This window comes from Calonectris borealis, chromosome 4 (assembly GCF_964195595.1).
Source record: "Calonectris borealis chromosome 4, bCalBor7.hap1.2, whole genome shotgun sequence".
NCBI lineage: Eukaryota > Metazoa > Chordata > Aves > Procellariiformes > Procellariidae > Calonectris > Calonectris borealis.
The window spans coordinates 69,324,287-69,336,862 of record NC_134315.1 but is presented as its reverse complement, the minus strand read 5'-3'; the positions used below and the strand labels follow the sequence as shown (position 1 = coordinate 69,336,862).

The window sequence follows — 12,576 nt, the reverse complement described above, 5'->3', positions numbered from 1 at the left end:
AGTTCTCTCTCTCATATGTCATCAGCATGTCTGCAGGGCAAATTATACCTTCAGTGACATCTGTGCAAATCCATTTTTTTCAGTGGATGAGATATAGCAGTGATTGATTGAGATTTAACAACTCTGTAATTAACACACAAGAAAGGAGAGAATTCAGGTCCTGCTCTCTTAGCCTATGAAACTCTGACAGAGAAAATGCAGTAAGGACAATATGAAATACCAAAATGAGGTCACCCCTATTCAGAAACCAGCCCTTACACATTTGCATACACCCAAACCAAAGATACCACACAAAACAAATATTCAAAGGTTCTGATTCAGCACATTAAATTACCTTGTAGAGAAGAGGAAAGTCAAAAACATGAAGCTCATCTGAACAGAAAATACTGAAAGAGAAACAAGTTAAAATTAGACTTAGATCACAGAAGTAAAGATCACTTAAATCTCTGCAATTGCTGTGTACATGCCTCTTGCCCCCATACAACAGGTCAGAAGCTAGGCTGGACCAAGTCTATCCACAGAAATCCAATGACAGACTGTCTGGAAGAACAATACATATCATTACATCCAAGAAAGCTGTAGCTAGTATTGTGGCTACACAAGTTCTTCTTGAGGTAACCCTTCTGAATCAAGTATTTCTTGACACGATGAATGGCAGGAAAGTTCACTACTGCAAGCTGCACATCTGTTTGCGCTAGTTTTGCTTATTGGATTGACAAAATAAAATCTCTCAGACATGCTCTGTTTGCCAAGTATTTACATTTAGCCCCTTTCTATTTAACAGGAGAAAGTACAACGTGTAAACATGATCACAATAAATATTCTCACACACTGGGTATATTACTCTCCTGATGAACGATCACTATTAAGAGAAGACCATCACAGATGTTTTAATTCCCTCTGAGACAAAGGCTAATCCCTGAACTGGGCAGTGTACATCAGACAAAGCAGCTTTCGTTCAAGCTAGTCAGCTTTGGAAGTGCGGATGGTTTTTGAGCATCCTGAGGGGAGCTCTCCTCTCTGCCAGCTCTCCTGACACCCGCAGGGGCTGTGGGATGCACAGAGCCCACCCTTGGTCTGCGGAGATGTGGGGGAGAAGCAGGCGGCTTCCCCGTCGTGCCATGAGTAGCTGCTGGGACTGCAGAGACTGAGCATCGTGCCGGAGTGCAGGAACTCCCCACAGAGCTGGAGGAGAAACCCTGTGACCTGCACAGACGTTTTCTGGGTGTTTGTGGGTTATGGGGGGAAGGGCTTTTTCTTGCAGCAGAATCTGGAGTGGGTCCTCTCCCTTCTCCTTGCACAACTTGTGAATGCACTAAGGCTGATGTGTCCCACAGGGTAGTAGTGCAAGCCAAGACAATACATTTGATTTTGACCCCAGTTTACAACCGGGCAACATGGCAGGGATATTAGCTATTACCAGTGACGTTTTCCATTCTCTTACATACATTTCCTAGGATGTATAAATGTCAACTCAGCATGCACTTAATTCTTCCTTCATGAACTAAGGAAGCAATCCATTGTTCCTGAATTACAATTTTTCTACAACTAAGTACATTAATTTAATATGCACAGAAAAAAAAAAATCCCTTAATACATATAATTCTGTAAAGCAATAAGCATGTGTTGCTACCAATTATCCCTTGTGCATATTTTGCTGTGGCTAGAATATTAACATAAAAATTACATAAAAACATTAATCAGCAGAACAGTAAATGCAGTTTCATCTCAAACTCCTTGTGCTAATTTCCCATCCTGGTATAACACAATACACACATCTAGCTAACACATCCAATGGCAGTACAGAAACTTTTTCTAGAATACAATGTGCATATCCATCTCCACAACTTCCTTGTTTTTTGGTTTTATAAATATTTTAGAAAAAAACAAATATCTAATATGTTCCAAGCATTTTGAATGCTCAACGTTAATATTCTTACTAAGAAACTCCAGTTATGCACACTGGCAATGAAAATGTATATATAATGATTTTCAGTGTATTGCACTGCAAGTGGTATATATAATTACACATGGCACAAATGCAGAGTTGTCTTGCAGAGAAATAAAAGAAAGGACAAGAAAGGCAATGGAAGCAACCACTCTACATCAACTGTTCAAGGAAGAACATGCCTTTTTTACTAAAAAAGAACTTTTTTCTCAAAGTAGCCGTCAGCACAGTAACATAAAATTACTTCATTCTGAGTTTCTCTGCATGTTAAGTCAGAATTGAAAATTTCCATAGCCCTCTTTGTTGCTGACAACTCTGCACTGATTAAGTGCATCTGGGATGTGGTGCCTATGCAAACAAGTATTTCCTCCATTTTGAAAAAAGGCTCCTTAGCATGGCTTCCTTCTTCTTTGCTTTCAGAATAAAGTATTTATACAGTACCGTTTATAATTCCATGTAGTATTTTACACACGTATAGTGTTTCATTATCCGAAAAACTGCCACAATTAGGATAGAATAAGAACTGACCCACAAAGGGCAGGGGCAAATTTCCTACTGACTTTAGTGGAGGTTGGATTTATAGAAGATACATTATTTTTATTAGACAGAAACGTGCACATACACACACTTCAAGGTAGGTGATGCATTGATTTCTTGAAATCTAACAGTTTTAGAGTGTATGAGATGTGATTTACACTGTAGTATACTGTAGTTACCTCTCCCCCAAGCAAATTGAAACTCCTGTCTCTGGACAGTCTGAAGTAAGATGGGAATGCCCTACTGGCACAGGAGACAGTGCCTGTATACCACTGCCTTTCCCGGGGAGGGGAAAGTGTATTTTTAACTGATAGCAAGGATACCAGCAGTCTATTCTCACGTGTATGTTATTTAAGGCTGAATAACTGGAGTCCTTCTAAAACAAACTCCACAAGAAATGTGTTCATCCACAGAAACATATCAACACATTCGAACTCCCAACTAGTTTCTAGGTTTATAATATGGTAAGGAAGAACTATTTAAAAGTTATAACAGTGCTTCTGAGTAACAGCTCAAACCCCAATTTTTCCTTCCTGTTTGGAATGCAACATCTGTGCATTTATGGTTGTTTAATAACAAAGAAGCCAAACCAGAATGGTCATAAAAACTTGGAAAGTAATATCGTGCCCCTTTAGAAAGGGAGGACCACTGAGGAAATCTCAGGCACACCTAAATAGCAGGGTACATCCCTCTCTAAATGCTTACTCAATCCCATAAAAGCATCCAGCCCCTAAGAAGTCTGGTAATCTGGTTTACTAGACGCATTAAAAGTACAAGCTCTAGCCCCATGCCAGTATCCCCGCAGGCCCACCTTTTCCAGTACATATAGCTCATTACACACCTGAAACCCAGATAAAAGAGATGCTTTAAGGCTGAACTTACTTATGAACACTATTATAATCAAGCTAAATTTATCAAGGTCAATATTCGGATTGGCGAAAGTATCGCAGAACGTTGTGTAGATGATCATCAGGAGCACACAGCTGCTGATAGCGCCAAATGGAGGCTTCTTCCTTTCAAGCCAGTCCTTGATGTATCTTCGGACAATCTGAAACACAGAAACCAACAGGTTGCCTCTTTTCAAAGATGCAGGGAGCCAAGTTGGGCATCACAAAGTGAATCTGACAGCGGAAAGTCACAAGGAGAAGAGAGTAATTTGGATGACGGCCACAGTGGATTTCAAAGCTTCCCTGCCACACAACTCTTCTTCTGGGGAATTTAACATTTGTAGTGCAACTTCCACTGGGCGTCCATAATGAGAGTATATTTTCAAGTACATTCAAATCCATCCTTAATCATGCCAAATGTTCTTTGCTAGCTGTCACTGAGACATGCCCATTAAGCCTCCCCAAAGTTTATCTCCTCTGCTGATACTAATGGATGTATGTAATTATCACAGTCCCCTTTGCATCAACAGACAATTCCAAGTGCAACTTTGGGAATCTTAAAAATCTGACATCTTCAGGAATTTCAAGACGGTAGATAATCGAAAGTGATCCATGGAACATTTTAATATTTAAATAGCTAGCGATGCACCAGAAGTTTTTAATTAAATTATAACTCAAGCTTGAAAAGCAAAAGTGCATGTGTTGTGGGAGTTTAAATAATTCAAACTCTGAATATCTAGAGTTTTTGTAAATCCAAAGACAAATGCCATTTGCACGCTTTTAGAATACCAGAATTAACACATGAAAACAAGGAAACCTACTGTACTTTGCGGAACCTTTGCACTTTCAGGAAACAGAATCTGAAGTTGTTCTTCAAGAATTTTTTAGAAACAGCTATAAATTTTAAAGTAACTTCAACTTCCAAATTATGCCAAATACTACAAGACTAAGCCTCAGCAGATACAATGCATCTATTTCAGCCCTGCCTGGGGAGTCGCTTTTAGTTTTTCTCTTTACTTTATATGGTTTGAAAAAACTTTTTAAAACTTTTATCATACAGCTGCAACTTCTGTTAATTTTTCAGCAATCACATTACCTTGCCTAATTTCTCCCGAGACCTCCCGACGTTCTCTGTTACCATGCTCTTTCAGAAATAATAGCACGAGATCCTGAAACACTTCTACCAGAGGGCTCTAAAGGTGTCTCGTTACCTTCCCACAGCGGTGCCATTAATAGACATCACCACTATCGGTTTAATAATACAGAACATTTTAGAGGTATTCAGGATTAATATCACAGCATCATCACCAATGCTACCATAGGACCTTTTCACACACTAACTGCCAAAGCTGTGGGATTGACCTCACAGCTGTCAGTTTTCCTCACTGCCTTCCCAGCTTGTTTGCAAGTCTCTCAATAGGCAAGTCCTGGAAGCAGCTATCCCAGTGACCACAGCCAACAGACTTCATCGACCGCATGGCAGGGCACATACTAAAAATTTGGCACATGGGCTTCATGCAAAGCTAAGCAGACTGAAGACCAGCACTTACCTCCCAGCGCTTCTATCCTTCCCACTGATGAAAAATAACAGATTTACAAGAAACCGTGTAAGGGAATGCTCAACAACCCAGTGAAAACAATCAACTTTAAAATTTCACACTTGCCAGATGTTAAAAAGAGAACACAACTCAGAATATACGGCCAAACTCCTGAAAAAGCATTCAATGGAGCTCCTTCAGCCACCTTCTTATATGCCACTGGGTAGGAATAAACCACTACACTGATGAAAGAGAGGCAAGAAAGCTGAGTGAATTCATTTAGTGCGCAGTGTGAAAGACATGAAATGGGAAGACCAGATTAGTCTAATCTGAGCAAATTTGGGACTCTGTAATTATCAGAAGCAAAAAGCAAAGTTTTTCACCTCTGAAGTGAGTGTTTTCTAAGAAAGTTCAAAAAAAATCCTAATATCCCATAAATTAAGGTCACCTTGGGGAAAAAGAAAAGCTACTTAAGACCACCTTTTTATTTATGGTCCTTCCAGAAGATCTACACTGAAAGTAACAAGATGTTGAAAAAAAACCGCGATGGTTAATTATGCCACAGTACAACTTATACTGGAGGTGTTTATTACAAAAACTATAACCTTGTGTCTGTACAGGTACAATTATAACATACATGACAATAATAACTTTATACACATATTTAACATGGACTGACATATAAGAGAAAGAAAAAACATTTTAAAAATGAAACTGCAAGCAGTATTTCCTCAAAATCTTCCATCGGCTGATATCTTCTTTAAATATCCACCTCTATCTAGTCTGGAATTGTTGTGAATCAACAACTATAAATACCAGTATGGCTTCTTACTGCACATTGTATTTCTAAAAAATGACATAGTCAGACCCTGAAGAACTAAATTGTGGCTTCAGGAAATCATCTGATCAACCCAGTGTCATGCCAAATGTATATTGTAAAAACACAGACAAAATACATCCTCTCTAACACAGAATCCCATACATCTTGATCTTCTCACAAGGTTCAAGATGATCTATAATTTCAGAGGTCAATTCAGCCTATGATCGCTGATTTAAGGTAATCTAAATTCCTGTATAACTTAAGAGGGGAGAAATATGACCCTACAGGTATCTGTAAAAACTCAACTAGATTTTTCACAGGGAAGGTCATGTCAGCTGATTCATTTTGACTGAAAAACAATCCATTTTTTACTCTGCCCTGCAGAGCTGTTTCAGGACAAGGATGCTTTGAAAGCCTTTTAATTCTTAACCCAATTCTGTAACTTTTCAGAACTTAAAAAAAATTGTGAAGATTTGTGGTGAAATAACAATAAATCCCACAAATACAATAAAGACAACACACAATAAAGTAGAGGGCCAGCCAGCCAGCAAACCTTGTTGTTCTGTGGTGCTGGCACTCTCTGACGGGAAGTCTAATAGAGGTTGAAAAGCCACAAGCAATGCAGATTGAAATGATTAAATAAAGAATCTCATAGGTAATTTGGAGCCTGGACAGAGATATTAAGCTTCATTTGCCTGCAAACACAGCAAAAGCTAAGACAATAATTTTTGTATGTTATGGCCTGTACGAAGGATGCCAGACTCAGGCACCATACTGTGCTTTCACTCCTGTGAAAAGATGAACTTACAGCCTGGGGTAGAAACGTGAGTGACTGACATCCAAAATAGATGCATCAGACTGGCACACTGATGGAAAAGAGCAAAAAGGGGAGTACTCTTCAGATGCAGTAATTCCACAGCTCCCAGTGAAAGGGAATTCCTCACATAAAAAAATGCAGTTAAAAACAATATCTTGGAGGGGTGGGGGAGGCAGAGATGTTGGAAGAATAATCATTATGTGAAACATAAAAGCATTTAAAAACATACTTTACCCGGGGAATGCTGCAGGACGCTCCCATGTTGCAGAAAACGCATACACAATTTTTTAAGGTACAAATCTCAGGGTACAAAGGCCTTGCAATCCATATCCCTGCTGAGACTCCTGCAGAATTACTTCTGCAAGGAAGGCTTTGGGGCCTCTGGTCCTATGGTAATGATCACATGAAGCATGGTGAACTGCAAAGATTTTTGTGCAGATTTAAATGCCAGCCTCAAAGAACAGGGAATTCCTGATGGCTGACCCAGAGGTTGAACATGAAAGAACAGTGCATGGTGAATCCTTCCCTCAAACTGTGGTTTAGTGGAGAGAAAAGAGGAAGAGAAGCAAAACTTTGTAGTAGGTGGTATTTTATAAATAACCTGCATGATGAAAGATCCTGATAAACTCACAGAAAAGTTAGACGATAAAAAACCATAAATCTGTCCATCAGGTAACTACCTCCTGGTGACTACATCCTGGCAATCTCCAGAGGTTTTTGGAAAGGCATCAGCTAAATTTGCTTCAAAACACAGTTCCAGGCTCAACCTTCCTCTTGCCCAGGATTTAATTTTTAACAACAAAGGAATGTAATTACACATGAACTAACAATAGTGTTCCCATTTCAATTCAGTTCTTCTAGCAGAATGGTTACATCCACAGTATTTTTCCTCCAGACTGCTCCGTATCCTGCCATAACCTCCTTGTCTCAACACCAGCCTCCCTAAGCGAATGGGCTAACTGCGCATGTGTTTAATTCACTTAACATCCCCTGTACAAAGAAACACAATCTGCTATTCCAGGAAAGCAGGTAAATAATGCTCATCTGTTATAAGATCATACATGAAAATAGCAGAAGATATATTCCAGAAAAACACTTCACTCATCTAATTGTACCTTCATAACAGTCATACTGTATATCCAGAGAAATTCGTCAGTAAAATACAGCTAGACTGCTTCCACCTGCCTGCTCAAGTGCTGGACATACAAGATAAAAAATGTAATAAACAATGTTATTATTAATTGAACTAAATAGGGCAAGGAGCTCCCCCCCACCGTGTATATGGAATGGAATAATTTCTGATATTTGTAATACAGTACATCTTTTAAAAATTATCTAGATCTTCAACTTAATTTTTGTCAAACCCATGAAATGAAAAAAAAAAACAGGGGAAATGGTTATGAAGTCACTTTTTCTGTTACACACAAGAGTATCTCTTGGTATTTATATCATTATGCAAAGTAGATTTTTCCTTATTCTATCAACTCTTTTGGACTGATTTAATCTTTGACAGAATTTACAATGTTTTTACTGCACTTCTGCTCCTCTTGTTTATTATGTATTGGTATGTACTTCTAAATACCTGGGAGAAACACCTGGGGCTTTACCATTTCAACAAAGAAACACAAATCACTTTTTCCTTGTGTTGAAACACACAAGGAAACACGCTGAAACTATGCTGGATTATCACTATACCTAAATGCAGCAGTTACCTTATTTACTTTGTCTTTTAAGGTAAGATTCCTAACTCATTCTTAACTAATATTATTACTACTTAGAGCAACAGACCTTTGCAATGAACTCTGCAATGCAACATTTTCTTTTGAAAAAGCTTTGAGTCAAACTAGATATTTGCAACAGTTCAACAACTTCTCAATATCTCTTCATATATAGTGATGGCAAACCAAGAAAGAAGACTGCATGGAATATCGGGAACTACTTCAGTGAAGCTTGGAAGACATGAAACGAGGCAAAATTAGGGAAAAAAGTGAACTAAGATGATAGCGACTGTGAAAACCAGTAGAAAGAATCAGATACTGGAATGGAAGGGAGATTATGCGAGTTGCAGAAATGACATAGATAAGATGGAACATCCTTCACAGATTTCTATAGCATAGCCACCCTCCATATATCCAAGGTCTGCATCACAGTTAAAATGCACAGACCCTTTTCCAAAGCAGAGCTCATATCACTTCAGCCAGACCCTGTCCTGATAATTTTATAGGGACCGTACCTGTGTGAAGGCACGTGTTCTCACATGTTCCTATATACTGCTATAAAGTCCCAAACTTTGTACTGGTTCACCCACCTTTCTATACCTTCTAGGACATCAACAAATGTCAAATCTATCCTTATTTTATGGAGTGTGCAATCTAATATTTCTTTTCTGAAGATGGGATGGAAAAAAAAACATTTTTGCAATCTGGGAAAAAGCATCTTGTTTTCTTTCCTTAGCTTACCAAACTCCCCTAAAAGCTATCTCACTCCATTATGTCAGTCAGTTTACTCCCAAGCGATAGCTCCTGACACATATACACCTTCAAAGCAAGTTTTATAAAACCCACACGAGGCCATTTTCAAAATTAACTTTCACATTTCAGGGTAATTTACAACTGTTGCTTTAAAACCTTACAAACAGGTGCAACATGGCAAAAATGTAAAGGGAGCCTGTAGCAGCGGTATATGTTTTCTTCATGTTTTGTATTTCTCTGGGGACTAGGTTCTGTTCCCTGTTTGAGTTGAGCATCGGAAGGGACTGAACTGTGGTCTGAAGGCTGTTTATCTGCCATCTCAGTTTTTCGCAACAAGCTTCCAGAAGCACTCATCTCCCAGGGTACCACTCCTCCTCCCTGAACTTTGAAGAGAAAGTAGGGCTACTTCCATGTGGATTTAAGTTACAAGAATGAAAGGATTTGACACTCTTTTTATAACAGTTTCTTTAACTATTGTTTCCCCCACCCACCCACTATAAACATTAGGCTTAGGTGAATAGTAGCTTCTACTCCCTAGCAACTGCCACCTACCTTTCCCTTTCAATGTCTTATTCTTTAAAAATAAATACATTGCTAAGCTTTTTAGTTTCAATTTCACTGACAACTTGTATTGCAACATAGCACCCTTTTAGAGTTGTGTTTATAAGCACACCTCCCAAAAGCTGACAGGGTTCCTCGGGAACATTTTGGGCAACAATGCAGAAGGTACTTAAAATCCTTTACTTGTAGGACATCAAGATTTTTTTGTGTGACTAGATTCAGCGAGGATTTCTATACAACTGGCTTCATTTTATAGATTTGGGAAGAAGAACTACTTAGAATCATAACATTAATTTTAGCTTTAGTTAAGGTCTGTTTAATGTGAAGTGCCCACTTTACGCTGGCAGACAAATTACCAATGGGGCAACTAGAGAATGCATGAATGATAATGTACAGACAAGCTTTTTATTATTTATTCATAGAAAACAGCGGGTTTTGGTGTGCTGCTTTGAAAAATGTTCAAACTAGTAGAATATAATGAAAGCACAGTGAAAATTCTATTTCATTAACATTTAATCATAAATCGCTCTTTAATATAAAACATAAAATAAAAGTCTGTCATAAGCACTTAGGTGTAGAGAACGGAGAAAGTCTGCAAAAAGGGGAAAGGAAATATTGCAGTGGTTTTCACTGTTCCTGTTATCTGTCACTTCAGAGGAAAAAAATAAGCAAAGAAACAACAGTCTTCACCCAAATCTCACAACTGGTCATGAAGAAACTGCTTAGACATTTCTCGAAACCTTACATTCTGCTGGCTAAAAGTATTACCAACATCTATAGACAAGGAAACAATTATTTTAGCAAAATCACATCAGCTCAGGAGTACCAATCTTCACCAGAACTCTGTTACCCAGGAAAAAAATAATCAGAACTTCAAACTGCCGGAGCAAATTCAAAAATCTTTTCCATTAAATATCTATTACCATGTTTATCGTGTAACAAGTATTCTCAAATTCCCCTTAGAGGTATACAAGAGTGGTGCACAAATAACAAGCTCTTACAGACTACAGATCTTCAAGGCTTATAGAGCATCTTTATAAAATACTACAGATTATGTCTCTTTTCAAGACCTCTTGTCAGAGAGGTCTTATTCGTTACTCTATAAATACAAATGCAATATTATACTATCAATACTGATTTAAGTAACATCATACTGCTAATTAGCAAAACACATCTGTAGACACAGAGGATGCAGGCCACAATGTTTTTTTAGGTTTAGACAACCTGCATATCTCTGACAAAGAACAGAGCAACTCTTCTCATTGAAGGCTATCTATCAGTAACCGCTACCTGTAAGACTCAGTGCCTTTCTGATAACATAGGATATTCCTCCTCCTTTAACAGTTCTTTCTTTACCTAACAAATGGCAGCCACCACCTGAGCAGAGCCGGTACCTGCAGCCCCTATACATCTCGTTGTCAGCGGCTAGAAAAGCGTGTTTGACTCCTGTCAACAGCAGTCTTGCCACACTGAAAAATTGTTCGAGAAACAGTAGAAAATAAGCATCAATTACACTATTGTGACTTCTTTCTCCCAGCCATCATTAAAAATTCTGACAAGTCAGCCAAGCAACCAAAACTCTTGATACATTTTGCCATAAAACAAACAAAAAACCCCAAACAAAACAAATCTAAAAGCACCTTCTCATCTGCTTTGCTTATATCCCAGGGGCTGCTCAAACAGCCAGCACTGCAGCCTGCTAGGAAATGAGCATTTAGGCAACACAGGTTTTCCCAGAGGCGAGATATTTTTAAAGCAAAATAAAGCCCTTGGAGAATGTTTCCTTTAAGCAGCCTTCTCTGTTTTACACTGATGTGGATCGAGCATAAAGCCGCTGTTGATCACAGCTGAGTTAGGAAGGCTGAAGAGAAGCAATCCTCCAAGCAGGCAGGTTCCAAGCTCATTTTCTTCCCAATCAAGCTCTTTGCTACCAGGTAACCTTACCAGGCATTCTTCCACTGACTTTTCTGAAGTTCTTGCTGAACAGTTTGACTGTGCATGGTAAGGAATTGACATTATGGGCATGAAATGATTAATTAGAAGTAATTGCTGAAACCGTCATTCATGAATTGTGGGCCATTATCTCTTAATGCATCTGGAATCCCAGAGTGAGCAACTTGTGATTCACAAAGCAGTATTACGTTGTGCCGCCCGTTGTGCGACAGTTCAGTAATGAGCAAGTAGTGGTCTACAAACTAAATGCAGAACTTCCCATTTAGTTGGGAGCAGATCCATGCCACCTCCGGATGAAGGGGAAGCAGACCTATCACTGTATCTCTTGGTGTCAGTCCTTTTCTTGCTTATTATTTTTCCCTGATTACTGCACATTATTTTTGGATATCCACCTTCAAAAATGGCTTCTATTCCTATCTGGGCAGTTTGGTTTACTTTTGTACAGTTCTACCTAATCAAGAAAACCACTGTAAACTACCCTTGGCATTTTTGTTCTGTAGCTATCCGTAGCATTTCCTCTCTTCCGTATCCTCTGAAAAGATATAATCAAGTGCAGTAACACTAGAAACTAATAACTAGAAACAAAGTCTTTATGCTTAGAGGAATATGAGCTATTTCTGTTGATCATGCATTTCCAGAAACTGCTTCAAACACTTTTAAAGGAGAATCATCCTGTTTCTTGTTGAAGTGTATTTATAAAAACCAAACTCAAAGAAATTAGTGATTGAGTTACACAAGCTTTAAGATTCTCTATTTTTTTTCTTTCAGTCATTATCAGAACTCCAAATTTACATCTAATCTCAGTTAAGTTTCATTACAATTCTGATTTTGAACTTCTGATTGTTCAGAGCACTTATTATGGTTACTGTTCAATTCATGTTACTTAGCCTTACTATGTGGTGCAGCCAAAAAAAACCCCAACTCCACCAGTTAGCTCATGTAGCAATTTCTTGTAACATCTTTCCAAAGTAACATGCCATTATATGTATAGATGCAAGTCCTCTTGAAATTTTGCACTTTGTCTAGCAATCTACCATCATCTTC

General features: G+C 38.5%; 1 protein-coding gene across 4 annotated transcripts in view; it reads right to left on the bottom strand.

Moving 5' to 3' along the window:
* Window positions 1–12,576, bottom strand: part of SLC10A7 (solute carrier family 10 member 7) — a 153,991-nt gene that overhangs the window by 25,489 nt on the left and 115,926 nt on the right. For all 4 annotated transcript variants that reach the window (XM_075150013.1, XM_075150014.1, XM_075150015.1 and 1 more), the window contains 2 exons: window positions 3,368–3,533; window positions 335–386 (listed from right to left, as the gene is read on the bottom strand). In XM_075150013.1, coding sequence (XP_075006114.1) covers window positions 335–386; window positions 3,368–3,533 — 218 coding nt within the window. The remainder of the gene's footprint in view (window positions 1–334; window positions 387–3,367; window positions 3,534–12,576) is intronic.